General features: G+C 38.4%; 1 protein-coding gene across 2 annotated transcripts in view; it reads right to left on the bottom strand.

The window, feature by feature from the left end:
• Positions 1-25,962, bottom strand: part of LOC102854735 (stathmin-2-like) — a 70,893-nt gene that overhangs the window by 29,904 nt on the left and 15,027 nt on the right. Inside the window, exon 1 of one of the 2 annotated variants that reach the window (XM_006880483.1) lies at positions 2,449-2,452. The exons of the other annotated variant lie outside the window; for it this stretch is intronic. Within the exon in view, the coding sequence (XP_006880545.1) occupies positions 2,449-2,452 (4 nt within the window). Of the gene's footprint in view, positions 1-2,448; positions 2,453-25,962 lie in introns of those variants that run through there. 2 annotated transcript variants of the gene reach the window in all.

Genomic DNA, 25,962 nt, shown 5'->3' with positions numbered 1-25,962 from the left:
GGCTGTTGGGTCACTGATGGCCCTGCCTTCCTTTCAAGGTACCTGGGCTTAATCCCTGAACAAAGCAGTTCATGTACAGCCATGTGTCAGTGCAGACAGATTTCAGTGGTGCCTCCACACTAATACGGACTAGGGGAAAAGGCATAGTAATTTTCTTATGATAATAAGCCAATTAAAAGTCTGTGGTTCACAATGTTCTGTTGTGGTGTGCATTGGGGTTGCTGTTTTTGTTGTTGTTAGGTGTCGTTGCATCAGCTCATGGTGACCCTATAAACAATATATCGAAACCTTCTCTTATCTCATGAAACCTTCCCTTATTTATGCCATCCTCATCTGCCACACTAACGCCTCTTGTTACAGTCACTATGTTAAACTGCTTTGCTGCAAAATCTTCCTTTCTTTCACTGACCTACTTTCCTAAGCATGGCGTGTTTTTAATGAGTCACCATCAGTGGGGGGTCTTCAGAGTTAATGCTTTTGAATGGTGGTGTTAGAGAAGAGCACTGAGCATCTCATGGACTACCAAAAGAACAAAAAATATGTCATGGAGAGGGGGCAGCCAGAGTGCTCTTTAGAGGCAAAAATGGTGAGGCTTCACCTAACATAGTTTGGGCATGTTGCTAGAAGGGGATATTCCTTGCAGAGGGACATGATGCTGGGAAGGATGCAGGGCCAGTGAAAGAGAGGAAGACCCTCAACGAGGTTGATCGATGTGGTGTCTCCTATAATGGGCTGTAATGTGTTAGGAAGTGTAAGGATGGCACAGCATAGGACAGGGTTCAGATCTACTGTTCATAGGTCAGTATGGGTCATACTTGACTTGACAGCACGTATCAATAACAACAACAGCAACAATGGGGGGGGCATTTGAAGGCAGCTAAGAACAGTAAGAACAAAAATTAAGGCAAGAGAATGCCAGAACTAGGTAGCCAGAAACATTACTAAATCAAATCTAAATTTAAGACACATGAGACACAGACTTATTAGAGAGTTAAATAACTTCAAAAAAGTCCACTGCTATTCAATTCATTCTAACCCATCATGTGGAGTAGAATTGCCCGGTAGAGTTTTCAAGAATGTCATCTTCCCCCCTTTTAATTATTATTATTATTATTATTATTATTATTATTATTATTATTAATAATTTTAATGAAAATTTACAAAGATTTTGGATTTCCATTCATTCATTGTTGCACTTTTGTCCCTGCTCACCTCTCCCCTCCAGTTTGTTCTTCTCTTTGAAAAGTAAAAGAAAAATTCTTTCATTGTTATACAATCCCTCCCCCCAAGAATGTCATCCTTAAGAAGGAGGCTGTCTCATCTTTATCCTGCCGAGGATGGTGGGCTTGAACCACTCACCTTTCAATTAGCAGCTGGATGTTAATTGAAACATAGTCCCACCCATGTTCTTGTTATTAGTGTGGGTGAATAAAAGAAAAATAAGTAAAAGAATTTCACTTTATCAAATAATAACAGCTTAACGTTTCAAAGGAACATACATTTCCACCGAAAGGACTCCTCAACACCTGCAATTAATTTGGAAAATATGACAACCTCAGAAAATAGAAGCAAACACTAACATAGCCATCCTTGACAGAACAAAAGTCAACAGAGGAGCTGAAATTCAGCTTCTTACATGGTTAGGTATTAATTAGGTTTTCACACCTCAATGCCTTTTAAAAAAATAGCTATTATGTAGTTTAAAATACTAGGAAAAAATTTCACTGCCATTGAATTGGTCGAGTCATCCCTCCAGCAGGTTTTCACACAGGAGGGCTTTGCCCATCCTTCTCTACTGTACCATAAGAGACTTGAGGCTTTCGAACCAGCAGTGCAATTCACTATGGGCTACACCAGCAGAACTCCTTGAACCTCAGACAGCTCTTTACATTTATAATCACAGTAACAGGCAAATGCTGGCTATTTCATTCTAGCAAGGTATACTCCCATCCAAAGAAGGGATTCCTATCTAGTTGATGCTATTGTCCAAACTGTATTTCAAGCAGTATTGCTCTAACTTTCTCTTCCTTTCAAAATCTTTTTAAAATTTAATAAGCAACTTAGGCCCCAGCTAATCAATGCTTCCATCTCTTAGGGACACCATGCTGTCCCTTACAGCCCTCAGCGGAGCATACAATACAATCTTGTTAGATATCCCCCCCCCCCACCTTTTTCTTGAGCAATAAGGAATTACCTATTTATCTGAACATTCCAAAATGGAGAGCAACCTCGTGAAATCTTTATCTCAGCAAGATTCTCCTGTCTGTTTTATGCAGAAAGAACATTTCACCAGGAGATACCTTACTGATAGATCTGTACCAAGTTCAGGAGGTGATGTGGTTCTGATACAGGAAGATGGTGATATAAAAGAACAAGAAGTGGAAGATATGAGAGACTTCATGAAAGACGCACTAGGAAATGATGACCAAAGGCTGGGGTCAGCTCAACTCATTGCTGTCAAGTCAGACCCAACTTACAGGTGATTCTGAGGCTATAAATCACATGGGCAATCACATGGGAGGAGATTGCACATCTTTCTCCCTTAAAGCTGCTGGTGGCTTCAAACCACCAGAAAGGTGTGACCTCTGAGGTGATAGTGCTACTCCATATGGCATTGGAACTTCCTTAATGTGGGGGCCAAGGGAGAAAGAAATAGAGAGGGCTGGCAGATGAGAGCACAGCAATAGTGTCTACAAAAAATGCACAGAGACATTTCCATTGATTGTATTTACCAATTCAAATTAATCATGCAAAACAAAATGTATACAATTGAATGAAAACCATTTTTTTTTCTTAAAAAAAAGTACACAGAGGGAAGAGTGTGTGATCTTGGTAGATTGGAGGGTCATGGGAAGCACAGCAAAAGAAGTCTCACTAAAGATGAGTCTAGTTAGCTGAGTTGGATTCCAGAAGCTAGAATGTGTGCACGCTGTCGTGCAGAAATAGAAGCTATCTGGATATTATAAGCAATAAAAATTCTAACACATGTGAAAAGCAAGCTGTTATGGTTTCACCATTTGTATTTCATGATCTGAATGAGGAATCATGCCTCTCACTGGTTTTGGGAAATAGCACATATTAGTCATTTCACCTCAGAATCAAGCAGAGATGTATCCAAGTTTCTAAGGATATTGGTGGTGGTAGGAAATGTCTATGATCTTTTTCACCATTAGTTACATTTGTTATTAACCATTAACGTTTGTTAGTATAGTTCTCTAGTAAGCAGGCAGTGCAGCTCCTTACCACTAGGACACCAGAATGCCTTGTCCTTTCAGATTGCAGTAAGTAAGTTCAATAAGTAATGTACTATGTTACCAAGGCTCTTTTTATACAGTATTAATAGCTACTATTTTAGACAACAGACAATGCCCAAAGTGCAAAACTATCCACATGAATTTTCTTACTTCATTATCTCAATACCATCAGACAAGTAGTATAACTAGTTCTTCTTGATCTATGAGGGAACAAGATTCAGAGAAATTGAATAACTTCTTGAAAGTTCATTGAATCACTAAGTATGTAGTTTAATTTGAATGCAGGTCTATGTGACTCTTACTGCTGCTCAGTTCCTTAACAGTTTTCTCAGGCATTTTATCCACACCTTTACTGTCTACATACTGTTTTGAACAAGAAAATGGTACATATTGATTGTTGTTGTTATGTGCCATTGAGTTGCCTGTGTCTCATAATGACCCTATGCACATCAGCTCTCAAATCTGCCCTATCTTAAGCCAGTCTCATTGTCTCCAACAGATTTAATCCCATTGCTCTACCACTGAGTCAATCCATCTCATCCAGGGTCTTTCTCTCCTATACTGTCCCTCCACTCTTCCAAGCATGACATCCTTCCTTGTCCCAGGACTGGTCCTCCTGACCAAAGTATGTGAGACAGAGCCTCAAAATCTTTGCTTCCAGGAAAGAGCCCGGTTTCACCCTCTCCAAAACAGACCTGCTTGTTCTGACAGTCATTACAACTCAAAGGCATTGATATTTCTTCCATCACCCTTAGATTTTATGCAGTTCCCTAGAGAATAGCAAATAATTGTGAAGACCATAGCCTGAGCCAGGTGCATCTTAGACTTCAGACTGACAATGTTGCTCTTTTGTACTCTAGAGAGACTTCCAGCAGACTTTCCCCAGTGTAATTCATCTTTTGATTTCCTGACTTCTGGTGCCAGGAGTGTTGATTGTGGAACCAAAGCAAGGTGAAGTTATCAATAATCCATCTCTTCTCCATCCATGATGAAGTTGCCATTTGGCCCAGTGGTGAGAATCTTTTGGTTGGGTGGTTTTGGTTTTTTGGTTTTTTTTATGTTAAACTTCAATCTATATTGAAGACTACAGTCCTTGACCTTCATGTCCTTTCCATTTCAGCAAGCAAGGTCATGAACTGTGCAGCACTTCCCTGCTCTGTTCTGACTACTGTTTCCTGCTGTAATGAACACAATTAAGTATTCTGGGTTTACTGTTTTTCTCAAAGTTAGCTATAATTTTCTGTGATTCGCACAGTCAAATGCCTTTGCATAGTTAATGAAACACGGATAGACATTCCTGTAATAACACTGGCTGTGATATCCCTAGGGCCATGACCTCTTCTAGAGTACGGACTTATAAAATATAATGTGTGAGGCTTTTTATGCTTCAATTTTCTTGGAAATTCATTAATTCTTACATGTGAAATACTAAATGGTTATGGTTAAATTTATAGAAATATACTTTTTTAATATACGGATTTTATATATAGTAAAATAAATATTGGTATACGGATGGTTAGAAATTTTAGGAACTCTGAGTATATATATTCTTAAAATGGAAAATATTCTTGCACATTTATATCACAACTAAATAGGCAATTAGATAATTTTGGTAGAAATCAATAGAACATGCAACCAAGATGCATTAATACTACTGGGTAATTGGAATGCAAAAGTTGGGGACAGGGAAGAAGGATCAGTAGTCAGAAAACATAGATTTGGTGACAGAAATGAAGTTGGGGATAGAATGATAGAATTTTGTGCAATCAATGATTTACTCTTGCAAATATCTTTAATAAGAAATATAAATGGTGACTATAACACATGAACCTCACTTGACGGTCTGCACAGAAATCAGACTGATTAAATCTGTGGGAAAAATATCGTTGCAGAAGCTCAGTATCAGTAGCGAAAGTTAGGACAGGTACTGATCATGGAACAGACCATCAACTACTCATGCAAATTAAAATTAAAGCTATAAAAGGTTAAATCAAATTCACAGGAACCAAAATTTGACTTTGAGTCTATCCCATCAAAGTTTAAAAACAATTTCAGAAACAGGTTTGAGGCCTTGAACACTAGTGAACAAAAGATCAGATGAGCTGTTGGAATCTATCAAGAATATAACCCGTAAAGAATACAACAGGTTATTACAAAGCCAGGAAAGGAATAAAAGACAGAGATGGATATCAGAAGAAACTTTAAATATGCACTCGAGTCCCAAGAAGCCAAAGTAAAGAGAAGAAATCAAGAGGTTAATGGGCTGAACAGAAGATTTCAAAGGGCAGCTCGGGAAGACAAAACAAAGTATTATAATGAAATGTGCAAAGAGCTGGAGTCAGAAAATCAAAAGTACTGAACTTGCTTGGTATTTCTTAAGCTGAAGGAACTAAAGAACAAAATCAAGCCTCGAGTTGCAATACTTAATTATACTATGGGCAGAGAATATTGAATGATCCAGGAAGCATTAAAAGAAGATGGGAGAAGTATACAGAATCACTGTACCAAAAAGAATTGGCTGACATAGAAGAATCTGAAGACACAACGTATGATCAAGAGACAATTATAATGAAAGAGGAAGTTAAGGCTGTTCTGAAGGAATTGGCAAACATAAATGCCAGGAATTGATGTAAATCCATTTGACATATTTCAGCAAATAGATGATGGATGCCTTGGATGTGCTCACCAGGTTATGATAAGAAATCTTGAGGACAACTACCTGGCCAACTGACTGGAAGAGATCCATATTTATTCCCATTCTGAAAAATAGTGACCCAATAGAGTGTGGAAACTATAAAGCACTATCACACACAAGGAAAATCCTGCTGAAGATTATCCAGAAACAACTGGAACAGTACATTGACGGAGAACTACCAGAAATACAAGCTGTATGTAGAAGAGGTTGAGGCACTAGAGACATTATAGCCACTGTTAGATGGATCTTGGCTGAAAGCAGGGTACCAGAGGAAAATCTATCTGTGTTTCCTTGACTATGCAAAGGCATTTGACTATGTGGATTACAACAAATAATGGCTAACTTTGAGGTGATTGGGAAACTCAGAACGCTTGATTGTGCTCATGTGAAACCTATACTCGGACCAGGAGGCAGTCCTCAGAACAGAGCAAGGAAACACTGTCAAAATCAGGAAAGGAGTGAATCAGAGATGCGTCCTATCTCCATAACTTTTCAATCTATATGAGGAACAGATCATTTGGGAGGCTGGGCTTTATGAGGAGGAAAGTGGCATCACATCACTCATCACAACCTGTGATACACAGATGACACAACTAATCTTGCTGAAACTGAAAAGGACTTGAAATGCTTGCTGCAAAAAGTCATTGAGTGTAGACTTCTATAGAGATTGAAGCTCACCAACAAGAAGACAAAGATTCTCGCCACTGGGCCAATTTGCAGCACCATGATAGATGGAGAAAAGGCTGAGATTAACAATTTCAGCTTGCTTGGTTCTACAACCAGTAGTCAGGAAATCTAAAGATTAATTATATCGGGAAAAACTGCTGTCAGCGAACTCTCTCTCCAGAGTACTGAGAAGCAACGATGTCAGTCTAGAGACTAAGGTGAGCCATGGTCTTCATAATTACTTGCTATGTATTAGAGAGCTGAACAAAGACTAAGGATGATAGAAGAAGAATTGATGTCTTTGAGTTGTGGTGCTGGAGAAGAGTATTTAACACACTATGGACCACCAAGAGAACAAACCAGTCCGTTCTGTAGAGGGAGAAATCAACTTGCTTTCTAGAGGCAAGGATTCTGAAGCTCCATCTCATTCACTGGGCACAAGGCCAGAAGGGACCAGTCCTTGGAGGACACTATGCTCCAAAGGATGGAGGGACAGTGCAGGAGAGGAAGACCCTGGATGAGATGGATTGACACAGTGAATGAGGTAATAGGGGTGTGGGAATCAGTGAGACTGGCTCAGGTTGGGCAGGTTTCTGATATGTTGTACATAGGATCGCTATGAGTTGCAGACAACTCAACAGCACATAACAGGTATTTTAGGAGAAAAATGTTTTTGATTCAGCTATGTAGACTTTTCAGAAAGAACATGTTGGCAGGAACTTATCTGAATCTTTTTTTCCTGTGAGAAGGATTTGTTCATGTGTGTATAGCACTTGGAGTTTTATTTTCTTGTCTTATCTTATTGCTCTAAGACTTTCAATACAATATTGAATAGGAGAGGTGATAATGGACATGCTTGCCTGGTTCCTGTTATCACAGGAATGTCTTTGATCTCTCCATTGAGAATGATGTTGGCTCTTGGTTCTATTCCCATTTTGTTAAGTGTTTTAATCAGGAAAGTGTGTGAAATTTTGTTAAAGGCCTTTTCTTCACCAGTTGATAGGATCATGTGGTTCTTGTTCTCTGCTTTCTTAACGTGATGAAACAGTAGATAGGTTTTGTTTACCTGGTAAAAAAAATATAGCGATTTTTATGATGCTGAAGCCTGTGACAGTGATGTGCCAATCGTGGTAATGGGCACCCATGGTGGACAGTGTTGGCTGGAGCTTCCTGACTACATCAAGCCTGGAAGCAGGAGCGGCAACCACTTCTGAAATGGCTTGCCTCCGGAAACTCTATGTACGAATAGTGCTCAGGCTGTTCCTTCATACGGTCACTATGAGTCGTCTACTACTCGATGGCATCAAACAACAATAGCAATGACGACGACCAAGAGAGAGCTACATTGGCCTAGTAGAAAGAAAGCTATGCTACCAAGCCAAAGGTGGGTGATTTTCATCTGTGGCTCTCGGCCAGGTTGAAAGGAACTCATGCAATATTATTCAAAATGGTTGACTCTGGAGAACATTATGCTGAGTGAAATATCCCAGTCACAAAAGGACAAATATTGCATGATGCCACTGTTGTAGAATGGGACTAACCTCGGGGTTGGGGAGAGACTGAGTAAGATGGGTTCAATAATGTATACTGCACTGAAACAGAGGAGGGAGAAAACTGTTTAAAAGAGATATGTGACTAGGTATTTCTGTCATGACAGGAGACTAGAGCGATGGCTACATGGTGGAGGGGTCCTGGGGGAGGGTTTGTAAAACAATGAAAGAATATTTTCTTTTACTTTTCCATAATTTTTGACTCATGTACTTTCAACTTGTTAGTTAAGTTTGTGTCTTCTAGGTTGCAACACCCCCATGATACATCTTCAAGGATATGAACATGTACAGCTAAGCACAATTAATAACAGTGCATCTAAATTCCAAAATCAATCTCCATAATAGTCTATGTGTTTCCTACTGCCAAAGGGGTAGAGTAGTGAGAGAAGATCTTCACCCTGAAACCCACAGCGTTCCTTTTCAGCAGGAAGTAGCTAAGAGAATACGCCATCCCCTTTTCCTTATGAATCAGGGTGAAGTCTCTCTCAGGGAGGAGTGATAGGGAATGGCAAAGGACACACAGACAAAGAAGATTAATCAGAACTGGCTTTGACAAGTACTGTGACAATTGGACAATTAAAACAGACATTTGGAGGGCGGGGGAAGAAGAACAAACTGGGGAGGAGGGTCGAGAGAATGGTGCAGCAATGAAGGAATGAAAACCCCAAATCCCTGTAAATGTTCATTAAAACCAATAAAATTTAATAATATTTAAAAAAAATTGTCTTCCTGTCAAACATTCTTCTAGATGGTATAGCACTGGTCTGTGCGTTGCTGTACAGAGGTAACTCCTGGTTGCTGTGATGCTGAAGCCTGTGACAGTGGTGTGCCAATCGTGGTAATGGGTACCCATGGTGGACAGTGTTGGCTGGAGCTTCCTGACTAAATCAAGCCTGGAAGCAGGAGCGGCATCCACTTCCGAAATGGCTTGCCTTCGGAAACTCTATGTACGAACAGTGCTCAGGCTGTTCATTCATAGGGTAGCTATGAGTCATCTACGACTAGATGGCATCAAACAACAACAACAATGAAATTTTACAGAGACTTTGGATTTCCATTCATTCATTGTTGCACTTTTCTCCCTGCCTCCCCCCCCCCTACACTCTTCTCTTTGAAAAGTAAAATTCCCCCATTGTTTTACAATTCCCCCCATCCACTCCACTATTCAGCCTTTGTTCTGGACTCCTGTCATGACAATAATAACTAATCACATATCCCTTTTAAACAGTTTTTTCCCTCATCTGTTTCAATGCAGTATACATTATTTATCCCATCTTTCTCAGTCTCCCCCCAACCCCGATGTCAGTCCTATTTTACAACAGTGGCACTATGCAATATTTACCCCTTTGTGACTGAGATCTTTCACTCCATAATGTCCTCCAGGGTCACCCATTTTTAATAATATTGCATGAGATCCTTGTTTTTCAAGGCAGCACAGTATTCCATTGTGTGAATATACTACAGCTTCTCTGTCTATTCATTTGTTGATGGGCACTTAGGTTGTTTCCAACTCCTTGCTATCGTGAACAAACCTGTGATAAACATGGTTGTACATATATCTGCTTGGATATAAATTATGGTCTCTTTGGGGTATACTCCCAGTAGTGGAATTGCTGGGTCAAATGGTATTTCTATTTGCAGCTTTTTGAGAAAGCACCATACAGCCAGCCTTCCACAGTGATCGCACCATTTTTCACTCCCACCAGCAATGAAAAAGGGTTCCAGTTTCTCCACAACCTCACCAGCATTTATTGCTTGCTGTTCTGTTAAATTTTGCTATTCTTACTGGGGTGAGATGCTATCTCATAGTTATTTCATATTTGCATTTCTCTTAGAGCTAGGGATTTTGAACATTTCTTCATGTGCTTGTTGGCCATCTGAATGTCTTCTATGGCGAAGTGTCTGTTCATATCCTGTGTCCATTTCTTGATTGGATTGTTTACCTTTATCTTGTTGTGGTTATTTCTCCCATTCTTATATATCACTGTACCCTAATACTTTTTCTCACATTTTTCAAATGTATCTTAATTTTATAACTATTGTATTTTAACAATAGAGTATATTTTTATGACAATATACCTGATTATTCCTTGAAAAGTGAAAATATTTGAAAACAAGTGGCTTAACAGTTCCAATTTTTCAGTTCGCTTGGCTTGTGTGGGAACAACTAGCAGTGTGTGTTCTTAGACTTATCATTTTGTTAATTTTAAATCAATAGCATCACAAACATTTTTTCTCTTTATTTAATCTGGGCAAAATTTTACTTTTAACTTATGGCAAATATGTAGAGGAAAGAAGTTGTAATATGTAGTAAATGTCCTTTTACCAAGTGAAAGTAAAGCTACAGAATTATCATTAATATATCATTAATATATGGGAGAAAAGATAATATCTTCAGGAGGACTAGAGGCCTATTTAAGGATGCATCAGATGCATTCTTTTTTTACATTTTTTAAAATTGTGATTTGTGTGAAACTTTACAAACCATTTTGGGAGTCTTTTTCCATCCTTCATTCACAGTTTGCTCCATTAATTACCATACCCACAAAGTCTAATCACCCATTCATTCCATATTGTTTTCCCTTCACCCATCTTAATGTTTGTTGTCATTGTTATGTGCTGTTGAGTTGGAAATGACTCATAGGTGACCCTGTGGTTGGCTTTCAGATGCTGTAAATCACACAGGAGGAGAGTGCCCATCTTTCTCAGAGGAAGAAACTGATGAATTTGAACTGCCTGCCTTCAGCACAACTCTTTACCCTACTAGGTCACGAGAGCTCTTCTAATAAGTGTTCATTGTCTAGTAATTAATTTTTTTACTTACCTTCACCTTTCCCCTCCCTAGTAACCATTTCCTTAGTTTTTTTGTAATACTGATCTTAAAATTTGTCCTTTGCTATTGGTGTGCTGTGTACCTTTGAGTCATATCACAGCTGACCCTTCAGTGGGTTTTCAGAGGTTGTAAATTTCATCAGAGGAGAGAGTCCATCTTTCTCTCAAAGAGAAGCTGTTGGATTTGAACAGCATACCTTTGGGCTGGCAGGCCAGTTCCTTACCACTGGAGCTCCATTTGTCCTCCAGTGACTGATATATTTCACTTAGGTTCAGATCCTCTATATTCTATACAGTGTTTCATGAATTCTTCACTGTTTTCCAACATTCATAGTACTGCACTTTGTGAATGTATCATAGTTTTTCTATGCATTTGTTTGTTGGTGGGCACTTGGATTGTTTCCATGTCTTTGATATTGTGAATAATGCTGCAACAATCAGGGACAATGTTGGAGCTCTTCTTTCTTAGGAAGATAGATCAGATGGTAGATCAAATGGTATTTTCATTTTCCATTTTTAAAAGACACTAAGCTGCTTTCTGCAGTAGTTGCACCATTATATATTCCCACAGCAGTGTATGAGGAAGCTCTGGTGGCATATGGTCTGAATCTACCAGCCTCTCTTCCTATGAGAAAGATGGGTAATCTCCTACTGTGAGAATTACTGTCTCTAAAATACCTGCTGGAGGGTCAGCTAGGAGTCACTTATGACTCCATAGTATATGATAATAACAGTGTATGAGAGTTCCAATATCACCACACTGTCACTATTTACTGAACCCTGCTCTTATCACTATAGTGAGATGATAGCACATTGTTGATTTGCATCTTTCTAATCGCAGGCCATGACCTTTTCAGTCACTAGCTATGCATCTGAGAGCTAGACAATGACTAAGGATAACTGAAAATGGATGCCTTGAGCTGTGGTGTTGGAGAAGAGTGCGCGGAGTGCCAAAAACAGGTATGTTTTGGAGAAGGTGCAGCCAGACTGCTCCTTGGAGGCAAAGATGATGAAGCTTTGTCTTTAGACATGCTGCTAGGAGAAGTTATTCCTTGCAGAAGGACATCATGCTTGGGAAGGTAGAGGGATGGTGAAAGAGAGAAAGCCCTTCAACTAGGTGAGCTGATATGGAGACTGAAGCCATGGGCTTGAGTGGGTTAGAGATAACGAGAATGGCGCAGGATAGGACGATGTTCACAGCAGTTGTTCATAGGCTTGAGACAAGTTGTGTTCGACTCGAAAGCAGACCCTACCACTTACCACATCAATAAAATAGCTAGTGACCTTTTTTATGTCTTCATGTGATTTTTTGCCATCTAAATGTCTTCTTTGGTGAAACATTTTTTATTTTTTCTGCTCATTTTATTGTGGGTTGTTTGCCTTTTTCTTGTTGGAGTGTTTAAGTTTTAGACGTAAGCCCCTTGTCATATATGCCATTGCCAAGTATTTTTTCTCAGTTTGTAATTTCTCTTTTTGATAAATGTGTTGGATGTACATAAGGATTTATTTTTTATAAGATCTAATTCATCTAGCTTATCATCTCCTGTTTATACATTTTTGTTGTATTACTATATTTTGTTGATTATTTATTAATGCATACACTGTTATCGTTGTACAGTCAGGTCAGAATGCCCCATAGCTGATCCTCCAGTGGATTTTCAGGAGCAATAAATTACACAGGAAGAGACTGCCTATCTTTTTCTCATAGAGCAGTTGATGGATTCAAACCATGTACCTTTGGGTTGGAAGCGCATTTCCTTACCACTAAGCCACCAGCTCCTATTTTTTTCTCTGATGGACTTGATATTTTTGAGTGTTGTGTTGTTTTAGTTTTTTTAAAAATTTATTTTAATGGTAAGAACCATTCCTAGAACTGATGTCTATTCATGGCCTTGTGTTCTGGAATGATACACTTCAGGAGTCCTCAGGGTCAGTTAGAACAGTCCTTTCCCTCTTTTTCTTTCTCTTGTTTTTACCACAGTCATATGAGTCTAGTAGAGACTCATGTGCAAGGTTCTAAATCTTCAACTTGGATTCAACTTAAATTTCTTCTTTGAAATGATTTCTGAATTTGAGAAAGTAGGTCAGAAGATAAATGGAATGTAGCTACTTGTTTTTGTTACTACAGCATCATGATTTGAATCAACTTCTGGGAGATTCTATTGACAAGATAAGCATGGTTTAAACTTTATCAGTTTATAAAAACAGCGACAAAAACATTTTTATCCTTTTGGGGGAGAATATGTTATTTCTAGGTGGTGGTTGTTGTGTGCCATTGAGTCAGAACTGACCCATAGCTGACCCGCTTGTGGGTCAGAGGTAGTTAATCATACAGGAGGAGATTGTCCATCCTTCTCTTGTGGATCTACTTGTGGACTCGAACCGTGTGCCTTCTGAATTGCAGGACAGGTTAGGTAGAGGTGTCTTTAAACGAAATAAAACAAGATACCATTGTGTAGATCCCCACTCACGACAATGCTGAGTGTTTCCAAGCAGAAAAGCTCTCCCAAGAGTTTTCAGTGGCTCTGCTTTTCAGAATGGCTCAGGATGAATTTCAGTCACCAACACTTGTTAGTCATTTGCGTCAACCAGGTACTCATAAAGGGTCTTCCTCAAACCTCAGTTCATTTCAGTTGAGTTCATTCCAACTCCTGATGACCTGAAGGACATAGAAGAACTGCCCCATAGGAATTCCAAGGCTGTACCTCTTTATGAAAGCTAATTGTCACATCTTCATCCTGCAAAGCAGTTCATGGATTCAAACTGGCTACCTTTCAGTTAGCAGGGGAATGCTTTACCACTGCACCACCAAGACTCTTCTGGGGTGGTTTAAAACCACAGCAGAGTTGTTTCTAACTCATGATGACCCTCTGCTGGGTTTCTTGAGCTGTAAATATTACAGGAGACTGCCTATCTTCCTCCCATGGAGCAGCTGCCAGATTTGAACCACTGGCTTTCCGACAAGTACCATACCACACCACCAGGGTTGAGGATGTCTTTCTCATCACCAGGGCCTAAGATGTCTTTCTCTCTCATCTCATTGTACTGCCACAGAGTCAGAACTCATTCATACTTGACTCTCCAGAGGGTTTTTCAGGAGGCTGTAAATTGCATGGGAGGAGATTGCCATCTCTTCTCTACAAATTGCCAGTGGAGTGGAACCACCAGAGAGGCACAGCCTTTGAGTTAAAAGTGCAAGTTCTTATGGACTATGCCATCACAGATGTGTTTTAGACATGGTAAATTTGGAGCAATAGCTGTAGGCCCTACTTCCCTAGCACTGTTGGTACTAGAATTTAAAAGAATAGCTCCTAAATGGCACACATAGTTAAAGGACAGCAGACAATGAGAGAAATGGGTAGGGTACTTTGCTGGTAGGAGATCTGAGGCTTAAGCTTCCAGTTATAAACCACTTAACACACTTATTACCTCTACTCTCCTAATTTCGGTCTTCTCTTGTTTTTGTTATGTGCTATTAAGTCACCTGCGACTCATAGCAACCCTATGTATAATAGCTCTGAACTCTGCTCTATCCTAAGCCAATCTCAATGTATCTGACACGTTTTATCCCTATTATCCCAGTCACTGTGTCAATTCATCTCATCTGTATTCTTCCTCTCCTGCGCTGTCCCTCTACCCTTCTAAGCATGATGTCCTTCTCCAAAGACTGGTCCCTTCTAGCAACATGACCAATGCATGTGAGATAAAATTTCAAAATCCTAGCATCCAGAGAGTAAGTTGGTTTTATTCTTTCCAGAACAGACCTGTTTGTTCTCTTGGCAGTCTGTGGTATGTTCAATGTTCTTCTCTAGTGCCACAACTCAGAGGCATTCATTATTCTTCTCTCATTCTTATTCATTGTCTAGCTTTTTGATGCATATTAAGTAATTGAGAAGACCATGACCTGGATCTGGAGCACCTTAGTGTCTAGACTGACATCTTTGCACTTCAGCACTCTCGAAATTTCCTGATAGCAGGATTCTCTCATCCAAGTAGTCTTTTGATTTCCTGGATGTTAATTGTAGACCCAAATAAGTTAAAATTATTGACAATCTCAATCTCTTCTCCATCTATCATGACGCTGCCAATTGGCCCATTGGTGAGAATCTTTGTTTTCTTGATGTTGAGCTTTATTCTATAAAGAAGATCTTATTAGATGTGGTTTAGGATATTACGTATCTTCTGACTCTCTTTTGGTGCCTTTTTGTTTAATAAATCAAGATCCTGATGTTAACTTTAACTTGCATGTGTGTGTGTGTGTGTGTGTGTGTGTGTGTGTGTGTGTCACTGGTGGCCTAATGGCTAGAAGCTGTGCTGCAATCCCGAAGCACATGGTTCAAGTCCACCGTCTCCTCCAGTGGAGAAGGATGGGCAATCTCCTCCTGTGTGATTAACTGCCTTTGAAAGCCTGCTGGAGGGTCAGCTACGGGCTGGTTCCAACTCAATAATACACAATAACAACAAATAACAACAACTATATATATATAGTGTGTGTGTGTGTGTGTGTGTGTGTGTGTGTGTGTGTGTGTATGCATGCAGGTTTATGTAGCAGTTTGCTTTGGACCCAAGAACTTTAGTTCAGATTACTATTTTTAAAGTTAAAACTGTCATCCGATCCAGAAACACTTTTAGAAAATCTGCCACTTAGATTTTTTCTTCTGGAAGATGAAATAGATGGTTTTAATTAAAAACTTATGTGGCATACTCTCTTATTTAAATTTAGAGTTTAAGAAAACTTTGGTTGTTGAATATGCAACTGAAACCTCGACATGTAAGAATGCCTGCCTTGAGTACTGTGCTCTTTTTAGAATTAGCTTTATGACATCAAGTTGACAACAGCAACTTCAAAGACTGGAAATCTAAGGAACAGTGAATTTATGGTAGAGGGTGAAAAAACTCAGGAAAAAGGAGAGGGTAAGAATAATGGTATAACTTGAAAAATGTAATTACTGTCACTGAAATATCCACGTAGAAACTGCTGAATGTGCTCTGCCGATGTATATTCTCAACAACAAAAATAATATAAACTATAAAAAAGAGAAAATACCCTCAATCTTCTAAAGATCTATTTTAATATCCCAGAAGATCACTAACATGAGGTAATGTTCTAGGTATTTCTTCTGATGATGTAATGCTAACTTGTTTAGCATACAAATAGATTTAGTCTATATTCATTCTACCCACTTTCTACACAAGCATTACGGTCTCCTAAGCTATAATGAAAGATTAATATTTTGATCAGCCAAAGCACCATACTTTTTCTGTTGAAACAGACATTATATCAAATAAAGGGACATTTTAAAAGGTTAGAGCATTACAGAAATATATGAGGCTCTTAAATGTCAATTCTTTGTTCTTGACACAGCAAACGTGACAAGAAAAGGAAATTGGATGACATCGAACAGTTCCTGTGATCAAAACTGTAATGAGGGAAGTAAATTGTGCCAACCTGGGACCTCACCTTACTCTGGATTTCAGTTACAGTCCTGCTGAGCTGAAGGAGAGTTCCTCTATATCATGCAGAGTCTTGACCTTTTTCCTCTTTCTCTTAGGAAGAAAAAATGTTCTAGTCCTTGATAGAGACTACACTACACTGTAGGTTACAGGAATGAAGCAGTACTTCATTCCGTTTACATTTTAGCATTTCAAGATTATATTTTGAGGCTTTATTCTGAATGCTGAATTCTGAATTTTTTGTGAACACTCCCAATATTACCAGGTACAAAAAATAACCTGACATGAGAGCTAGATTGGTTGGGACTGAACCACTTCAGGGGGTTATTAAGTATGGCCTTTCTAGCCACTTCCTCTGACTTTCACCATCTGACAGGACGTCAGTGTTGTTGTTGTGTGTGGTTGCATCAGAACTAGCTGACTCTCCAGAAGGTTTTCAGAGGCAGTAAATGTCACTGGAGGAGATTCCCCATCCTTTTTCTAAGGACAGGATAGATCATACAAGCAGGGCTTAATAGAATAAGGCTATATAAATGTGAGGTATTTGATCCTTAACAAAGGGACTAATTGCTAGATTATCAGTATATCTTGCAATAGTAAAATTAAAATAAAAAAAGTAAAAACAATCTTTTGGGTTGACACATGCAAATAAGATGTGTAGACTATTAATAGCTTTGTCAACTGTCAGGCGTAAATAGAGCAGATTCTGAGGCAGAAAATGGTAATATTACTACAAACAGAAAGAAGCAGAGACTGCATCATGTCTTGATGGGCCAGAGATTCCTGCACTAGATGGAGACGTAGATCATAGCTGCAGCAGCAGCAGAAGTGATGAAGAATCTGAAATCAGCATGAAACAGAGCTGAACTTGAACAGCCACCCCAAAAGAACCAGAGCCAAACACCTTCACCAGGATCACCGGGATGTGTGTATGTGTGTGTGTGTGTGTGTGTGCGCGCGCGCGCGTGTTTGTGTGTGAAACTACATAATTGTCAGGATGAAAAGAATTTTGTAACACCGGACCAAAGCCGGACCCACAGCCACAAAGGTGAAAGTCAAAGAAGGCCTGCCTGTAAGCATGCCTGAGAAACATTTCTTATTTAAAAAGTGCATCCTACATGTTTCCAATATGAATCGTAATTTGTTATTTCCCTAACAAACCCTATAATGGTGAGGACTGTCTATGAGTTCTGTGTGGCCATTACAATAAGTTAATGAAGCACACTGAGAGCCGTTTGATGGACAGTTGGCGTTAACACTGATAGAAGGTGTAGGAGCGCAAGCAATGTCTAACCTCATAAGAATCAACTTTTTGTTGCTTTTGGGGATTCTTTTCCCTTATGAAGTTACAAGTCACTACCACCTCTATGCCAGCTGCCCTGCTTTTTTAACAGACAACCAGCTGCCAGTTACCTTTATATTAATCCTGACTTCTGGAAACTCAATGTATAGAAGAGTAGAACTGTGCTCACCAGTGTTTTAATGGTGGTGACTTTTCAGAATCAGATTACTCAGTCTTTCTTCTGAGACATCTCTGGGTGGATATTCTTGAACTTCTAGCGTTTCAATTGGTAGTTGAGTAATTAACTCTTTGTACCACCCAGGGACTTAAATCACATAATTCCCAGGTGAAAAAAATTTAGACTTTGCTCATTTGACTGTGTACTGTTCTTACAACAATAGCCTTTCTCTCCCTTTGTCAACAAGGTCCAGAGTTATGAGACAACTGTCATTGGAGGCTTCCATGACAGTCTCCATATGTGGCACTTAACAACAGAAAAATATTTTGTGTTCATAATTAATCAAAAGTCACTGAATTTGTGGGATTAATGTCTAGAATCTCAAGCATATTGTTCAACCACGAATGAGAAGGATGCTAATTTCCTTGTTGACTTTGTTGTAACATTTTGTCTTTATCTTAAAAATCTGCCTTACTTTAATTTCATTTGAATTTAAGAAGTCAGATTAGGACACGGATATTTGCATTGAAGAAAGTGGCATTAAATTCTATTAAATTATCAGAAAAAGCAGGAAATCGTAAATGGAAACATCAAATAGAAAATGTAAGATTTGTATGCTAAATGCAAGAAGAAAATAAACACTTCATGACTCAAACTTATGTAAATTAAAGTTTATTTTTCCCCTTGAATTGATAAGTCATTCATATACTAAGAATTCACAGACTTAGTGAACTTCAATGGAATCACATTAATCATCATGAGTGTCTGCCTTTTGATAACAAATACACTGCTATCAAGTCAAACCCGAATTAATAGGGACCCTCCATTAGGTTTCTGAGGCTGTAAATCTTAACGAGGTAAGAGAGTTCAGATATAGAAATATGCACATTCATATAGAACGCTGAGAGGAAACATTAAAATTAAGCAAGAAACCATGTCACAAATTTTACCACTAGCCCTACTTGGTATAACCCACAATTAATTAATTGGGTCCTACTCTAAGGAACCCTATAGCTGAAAGTAGACTGGCCTCACAAGGTGTTTGAGGCTGTAAATCTTTTGGGAACAGAATATCTCATCTTTTCTCTGAAGGTGGGTTTGAACCACCAACCTTGAGTCTTCTACAAATCTTAAAGTTTGTTAGAAGTCCAAAGCATGTTCAAAGTGACTGCAAGTAAACCTCTTCTACCTTTGAATTTGGAATTGGGTGATGTTTCTGTGCATTTTAAAGAGTTCCATATTACTGTATCAAGAAGCTCCGGTGGAATACTCCTTATGGAGTTGCTCTACTAACCCAAAGACTAAACTTCTGTGCTAGTTCAAATCCATCAGCAGCTCCTCCAGAGAAAGATGAACAGTCTCCCCAACATGATTTCAGCCTCAGAAACGATAAGTCAGCTCCTACGGCAATGAACTATGATATCCTTGTTATCAGTTCTGAGTGTATCTAAAAAAATTATCACCTTATTTTTTTTTTTTAAAAAGAACACTTCCAAATCTGTTGTTGCTGCTGATTCAATCCAGACTCACAGTGACCCATGAATTACAGAGTAGAACTGTTGTGGTTGTTATGTGCCATCAAATTGCCTGCGACTCATAGCGACCCTATGCAGAGTAGGACTAAACTTGTAAAATGCACGGTACGTGATAGTTATTCCTTAGCGCTTGGATTTTCAAATCACATTTTACTAGCATGTCTTTTGGCAAATCATTTAAAAGCTGTATATTTGATGCTTACATAAATGTTGTGATGAACTAGGTAAGCTCATTCCTCACAGAATGGAAAGAAATCCTGTGATCTTTGCTAATCATGCATAAGAACTACATTCTAAGGTCATTTTGTTTTAGAAAGAATAAAATTATACAGATAGCCAGCCCTGAAACCCTGGTGGTACAATGGATAAAATACTCATCTGCTAAACCAAAAGGTTGGTGGTTTGAATCTATGCCCACTCGAGCTGTAGCAGCATACTTCTGTAAAATTTTAGTCTTAAAAACCCCCACGGCAAAGTTCTTCTCTGTCCCATAGGGTTGCTATGAATAAGAATTGACTCAATGACAGTGTTTTTTTGTTTTATATACGTTGTTCTTGTTAATTACTGTAAAGTAGGAACCAATTCATAGCTGACCCTCCAGGTTTTCAGAGGCTATAAATTGCACACGAAGAGATTATTCATCCATTCTGGAGCAACTCGTAGATTCAAGCCACTTGGCTTTGGGCTGGCAGTGCAACTCCTTACCTACTAGACCACCAGAGTGCACAGGTTTTATAAATGCATAGATATGAATAAATGAATGAAAGAAGGACATTGTTAAGGCTTATAACCACCTGATATTATTTTAAAAAATTATTACAGTGGCTTTATTTTTTAATAACATTGGGACTATGTGAGAATAATTGAATCTTTGAGAAGAGTAATAATCTGTAGCATCCATTTTAGAGGCTGATAAACAGAAAAAAAAGAAAGAAATCCTTCAAGTTAACCTAGAGACACCAATAAAAAATTGCTTTTGTGTTTTAGAATTCAAATAATACTTCCTTAAGCTTTACAGATGAAAATTCATTTTCTGAAATAGGATTTGTCTAATCATGTACTAGAAAATTAATTAGCACAGTTTTCTGCAAGAAGCATAAACAACACAATGCGAGCTAAGCCAGACCATTGATGCCTCTCATTCTGAAATCAAGTTTTGCATTGTCACCGTTACTAACAGGATAAAAGCTCTAAATCTTCATTTCCCCCCCCCCCCCATTTGCCTTTTGTGTCTTTGACTATTTGCAACAAAAGATTCTCCAGTCATTTTGGGAGGCATGCAGATTTTTCTATGCCTACATATCATTTTGCCTTTTGCTGCAATGGAGCAAAAGATAAATAAAGCAATTAAAAATAAGATTTTAATTTACTTGAAATAAGCAATTGCACAGAATAGAAAACCTGGAAAGATATCTGTAAATATATCTGCGTATTCCTTTTTAACATACTTAACCTACATACAAATCACATTATATTACATCATATGTATATATGTTGCTATTGTGTCATTGAGTTGACTATATCTCATAGTGACCCTATGAAAAACAAATCTGAACCCTGCTCTATTCTGTGCCATCGTCATACTGCAGTTATAATAGTCCATAGTTATAATCACTATGCCAATCCGTCTTGTTGAGGACCTTCCTCTTTCTCAGGCTCTCCACATTTCCCAGCATGAGATCTTTTTCCAGCATGAGAGCCTGTTGACAACATGCTTGAAGTGAGATGACCATGCTTGCCTCTAAGAAGCACACTGGTTGAATTTCTTCAATAGTCAGCTTGTTTATTCCTTTGGCAGTTCATGTGATACTCGGTGATCATCTCCAACACCACAATTCAAAGGCATTGACTCTTCTTCTGCTGTATTTATTCATTATCCAACTTTCACACACATGGGAAGCGAATGCAAAAAAAAATTGCTTGGATCAGGCTCACCATAATTTTTAAACGGACACAGTAACTCTTCAGTACTTTGGAAAGGCCCTTGACAGCAGATTTCCCTATGTCTTTCTGATGTCTTGATTTCCTGACTGCTGTTTGCATGGGTATTTTGTATCCAAGTAAAAGGAAATGTTTACAATTTCACTCTTTCCCCCATCTATCATGATCCAATGGTGAAATTTTTGTCTTGTTGGTGATGAAATGTAATCCATATTGGAGGCTGTAGTCTTTGATCTCTTCAGTAAGTGTTTCAAGTCTTCTTCATTTTCTGCAAGAAAAGTGTGTTATCTGCAAAATGTAGATTGTTGATGGGCCTTTTTCCAATCCTGATACCATAATCTTCTTCATATGGTCCAGCTTCTGGAATTATTTCCTCAGCATACAGATTGAATAGGTATGGAGAAAGAATACAACCCTGATGCATACCTCTTCTGATTTTAAACCATGCAGTATTCCTTTGTTCTGTTCAGACAACCGCTTCTTGGTCTAGGTAACGGCTTTGTATGAGAACAGTAGGACTCGTGTTCTTCTCAATGTTATCCGTAAATTAGCATATGCACTCATATAAAAGGTTGATAAATAAAATAGAATTAAGAATTTCTGTGAGATTATGATTTGAGAAAGTACACTGTGAATGATTTGTTTTGTTCATTGTACTTTTCTTTCTTCCATTTTCTGAGACATGATTGACTTGGACTGGTAAACTCTATTTCTCAAAAGAGCTACTTTCACTTCAGTAGTGTAGAGATGTTTAGATTATGAATTAGTTTGAGTCTTGCAGTTAATCTCATACCATCTCTATAGCATCTTAAGACATAGGAAGAACATCTAATGATACTCTCATGTTACACAGGAAGAAATCATGCATATTCTTCTTTCTTCCTCTAAAAAGTTCTTTCTCTAGGAGTAGTAGTAGGATAGAGGAAAGGAGAAAATAGAAGTGGAAAGGGGAAAGAATGAATGTGTGAAGAGCAAGGCCTTTGGACAAGCCAGCTGGCTTGCTTTGAGTTTTTGGGTTTTTTTCATCCCTCTGCCCGAAGGCAACTTCAAACCTCATCCCAAATACATCCTTGCTAAAGTCTGATGTTTGTTAGTGTAGAAAACATTTAGTTCTGGCTAACCTCCAGCCTCTCTTTAAGAAGTCAGGCAGAGTTTGAGGACATGACTCAGTAGAATGTTTTGCTATGAATGTTAAGTCTTTAATTAGGTGCTTAGCCTCTAGGTACAAAATAGCCAAGAGAGGAAGTTTTCTGATACAGGTGGGGGACACACAGCTAAGCTTTCAGTCCTCATAAGTGGGCCCACCTGATCGGGGGTGGGGGAGAAAGATCAGCATTTTAAATTCTCCTTAAAGCCCCTCATTCATGGCACAAAGCCGTGAGTGCAATGAAGGGTCTTTATCCCTGTCCAGACAACTTTGGAAGAGGATGCTTCTCCTTTATGGTAGTTTTCCAGTTACAGGCTGTCTGACGCTTATATGTTATAAATGAAAGTTTCCATGTGCTGATGTGTGTTCAGTCTGATCAGAGGGATGTAACACTGATGTGGTAATCCATATTAGTTCTTAATGTCCTATTTGTAATGACTTCCTGAGTATCTAGAAATCAGGCCAACCTGTGTGCACCCTACAGACCTGCAGTGCTGCCTTACTTAACACTGAGTGGCTACATAAGATACTCAATCCTACAGAAAGGAAGTGATAGTGATCTTTTCTTTTTTAAAAAAGAAAGAATATCCTTGATATTTTACTCTTGTTTCTTGCTCTATTTGTACTTTTCTTTTAAAATTACACTGGGTAATTAAAAAAATTTTTTTTGCATTGTGTTGGGATTCTGTGGGGTTTTCTTCCCTTTCCTGAGTTCACGGGAATTGTTAATTTCCTTTCCCAGAGCACATGAGACGGCCAAAGGACTTGTTCTTCAAAGGGGTTACATGTTTTGGTCACTCTTGGAAAGCAAATTCCTTTATATGGTGAAGATCAGTGCCTTAGGCGTGGATACAAACTCTTAGAAGACATCCAGAAAAGAAGTGCTAGCTGCTTCTACTGACTAATGCCCTATATGTATATTCTTTATTATTTCCAGAATTCCTCCAAAGCCAGAACTTTCATGAAAAAACATCATTTCCCTTTTACTCTACACAATTAACAAAATGTTTGTGATTCTTGCAAATGATAGCATGCTCGTGGACAATAAGTACATTTCACAGACAAGGAAGTGTGAGGTGCTGATTGAGGTGAATGGCCAAGACTACTAACTCCATCATAGATAGCCAGAAAGGAAACAAATCAATCTTAGGAGAAATATCAGCCAAAATTCTCCTTAGTATTGAGGATAGTGGGATTTTCACTCACTTATATCAACATGAAAGATTAATCACTGTAATAGGATGCATGTTTGGTGAAGTAGAAGGTCAATGAGAATGAAGGGGGCCCTTTAATGAGATGGTATGATATAGTAGCCACAGTAATGGACTAGACCATCTCAGCTACTGTGAAAATGGCACAGGACCAAGTGGTGTTTCGTTTCTTTATACATAAGGGAATCATGAGTTGGGACTGATTTGTCAGTAGCTTACAAGATAGCAGTGCCTTTAAAAAACTTTAGATTTTTGAAGACTTTGACCAAGTCAGTAAGCCTTTCCGGTCATCTGTTTTTCACATACAGTTCAAAGTTTGGGGATACTATGATTCTATAAACTTTATAAATTCTGTCCATAAATACAGTGAATATGACAATTAATTAGTTATGTGCCCACAATTATCTTTGGGAATATTCTTTAAGTGCAGTTTTCTGTTGTATTTCTTACAGTGAAGGCTTTCTTTGCCAGTTGCCTTTAATTTATTCACTTATCAATTCATTTTGCTTTAACTAACAGGAATTTATTATCATAGTTCAACAGACTATAAGTCCAAATTCAGGATGTCAGATGTAGAGGAAGAAACTATTTCTTTCTCTCTCTTAACTCTGAAAGACGAACCTTGTTTCCCTCCACCATCTCTTGGCCTAGCACTCCTTACAGATCTCCATGTTTCTTGGCATCATTCTTCCCCTGGGTCTAGGAGGTTCTCAGCTCTGGGATGCTGGGTCCAGAGCCCAATCTCTTTTTAAAGAAGTTCTCTTAAGACATGCTATTTTAAAGAAAAATAAAACCCAATTTTTCAAATGTCTGTTACATGAAATGTTCCTCTTTCAGAATCTTATTTTATATTATTCATATGGTAGGCATACAGCATTTTAAAATTCTTCCAAATGCTTCACAAAGCAATTGAGGTCTTTTTTTTCTTTAATGCTTTTATTGTGATTTGAGTGAAAGTTTACAAAACATACTGTTTTCCCAATTATTCATGCACATTTTGTTTCACACGTTAATTACAGTACTCACAATGTCTGATTCATTCGTTCTATATTGTCTTTCCCTTCACTCATCTCAATAAGTACTTATTATCCCTTAGTTAATTTTCTACTCATCTGTTCTTGGTAACCATATTAGAATAATTCTTTCTTTAGCTTTTTATAACAGTGATTCTTTTTGCAATGTTTGTCCTTTTGTGACAGATATATTTCACACATCATAATGACCTCTAGATTAATAAAAAATAACCCATATCTTGAATTTCAAACTCAGGGAAAATTCCACTCTCCCATTCACTGCATATCAAATCTGGTTTTGGCTTTAAAGTCTTTATTTTTTCTTCTTTAGGCAGAATAAGTGATGCATAAAACATAAGCTTTTTGGATGCCATCTGGAACCCCCTTTGAATTCATGGTATCTGTTCTGAAGATGTGAGAAGGATTACACTTGGTAGAACTGGCTAAGTGAATTTGGAATAACCTGTGCATTTTTTTCATTCGTGGCAGCATATGACTTACTTATGAGCATTTCCAACAACAACAAAAAAACACCACTCAAGGCAAAAACTGAATCAAGTATTTTATCTGCATAGATAAAGATGAATTGGAATTTGGCACTGTAAGTTGGTGGTGCTTTTTTTAAAAGCAAAACTTGGTAATACATAAAGACACAAAGCGCGATCTCTTTTATATCTTATTTTCTCTGGACTTAGAATTCTGTTCATGACAAAAAAAATAGACTCAGAGTTGATAATATTGCTCACATCTTCAATGAAGTTGACAAAAATTGATAGTACAGGTAAGAAGAGTTTTATACTGTAATGTAGTGACAAATCAGAAATGGAAGGGCTGCAAGTGATACCTGTTTTCTCAGTATGTGACTTAGCAGAGACTAGATGAAGGGAAGTATTAGGAGCAGAGATATTGGAGTCAGATAGAGTTTGAACATTCTATTTACTAGGTTCACTTTTCTTATTTTGTTCTCCAGACTGGTATTTAAAGTGGCCTGTCTGGTGGTTTAGCAGTAAGGAATTGTGCTGCCATCCTAGAGACACTCAGTTTGAGTCCACTGGGTACTCTGAGGGAGAAGGATGAGCAATTGCCTCCTGTGCAATTTACAGCCTCTACTCAGGATGGGTTTGTCAGAGGCAATGAGATTGGCACAGGATAGAGCACGGTTTAGGGCTGTTGTACATAGGGTCGCTATGAGTCGCAAACGACT

The sequence above is a fragment of the Elephantulus edwardii genome, unplaced genomic scaffold (genome assembly GCF_000299155.1).
Source record: "Elephantulus edwardii isolate Elephantulus edwardi_28Jun2011 unplaced genomic scaffold, EleEdw1.0 scaffold00008, whole genome shotgun sequence".
NCBI lineage: Eukaryota > Metazoa > Chordata > Mammalia > Macroscelidea > Macroscelididae > Elephantulus > Elephantulus edwardii.
This window is presented reverse-complemented; position numbering and strand designations above follow the sequence as displayed.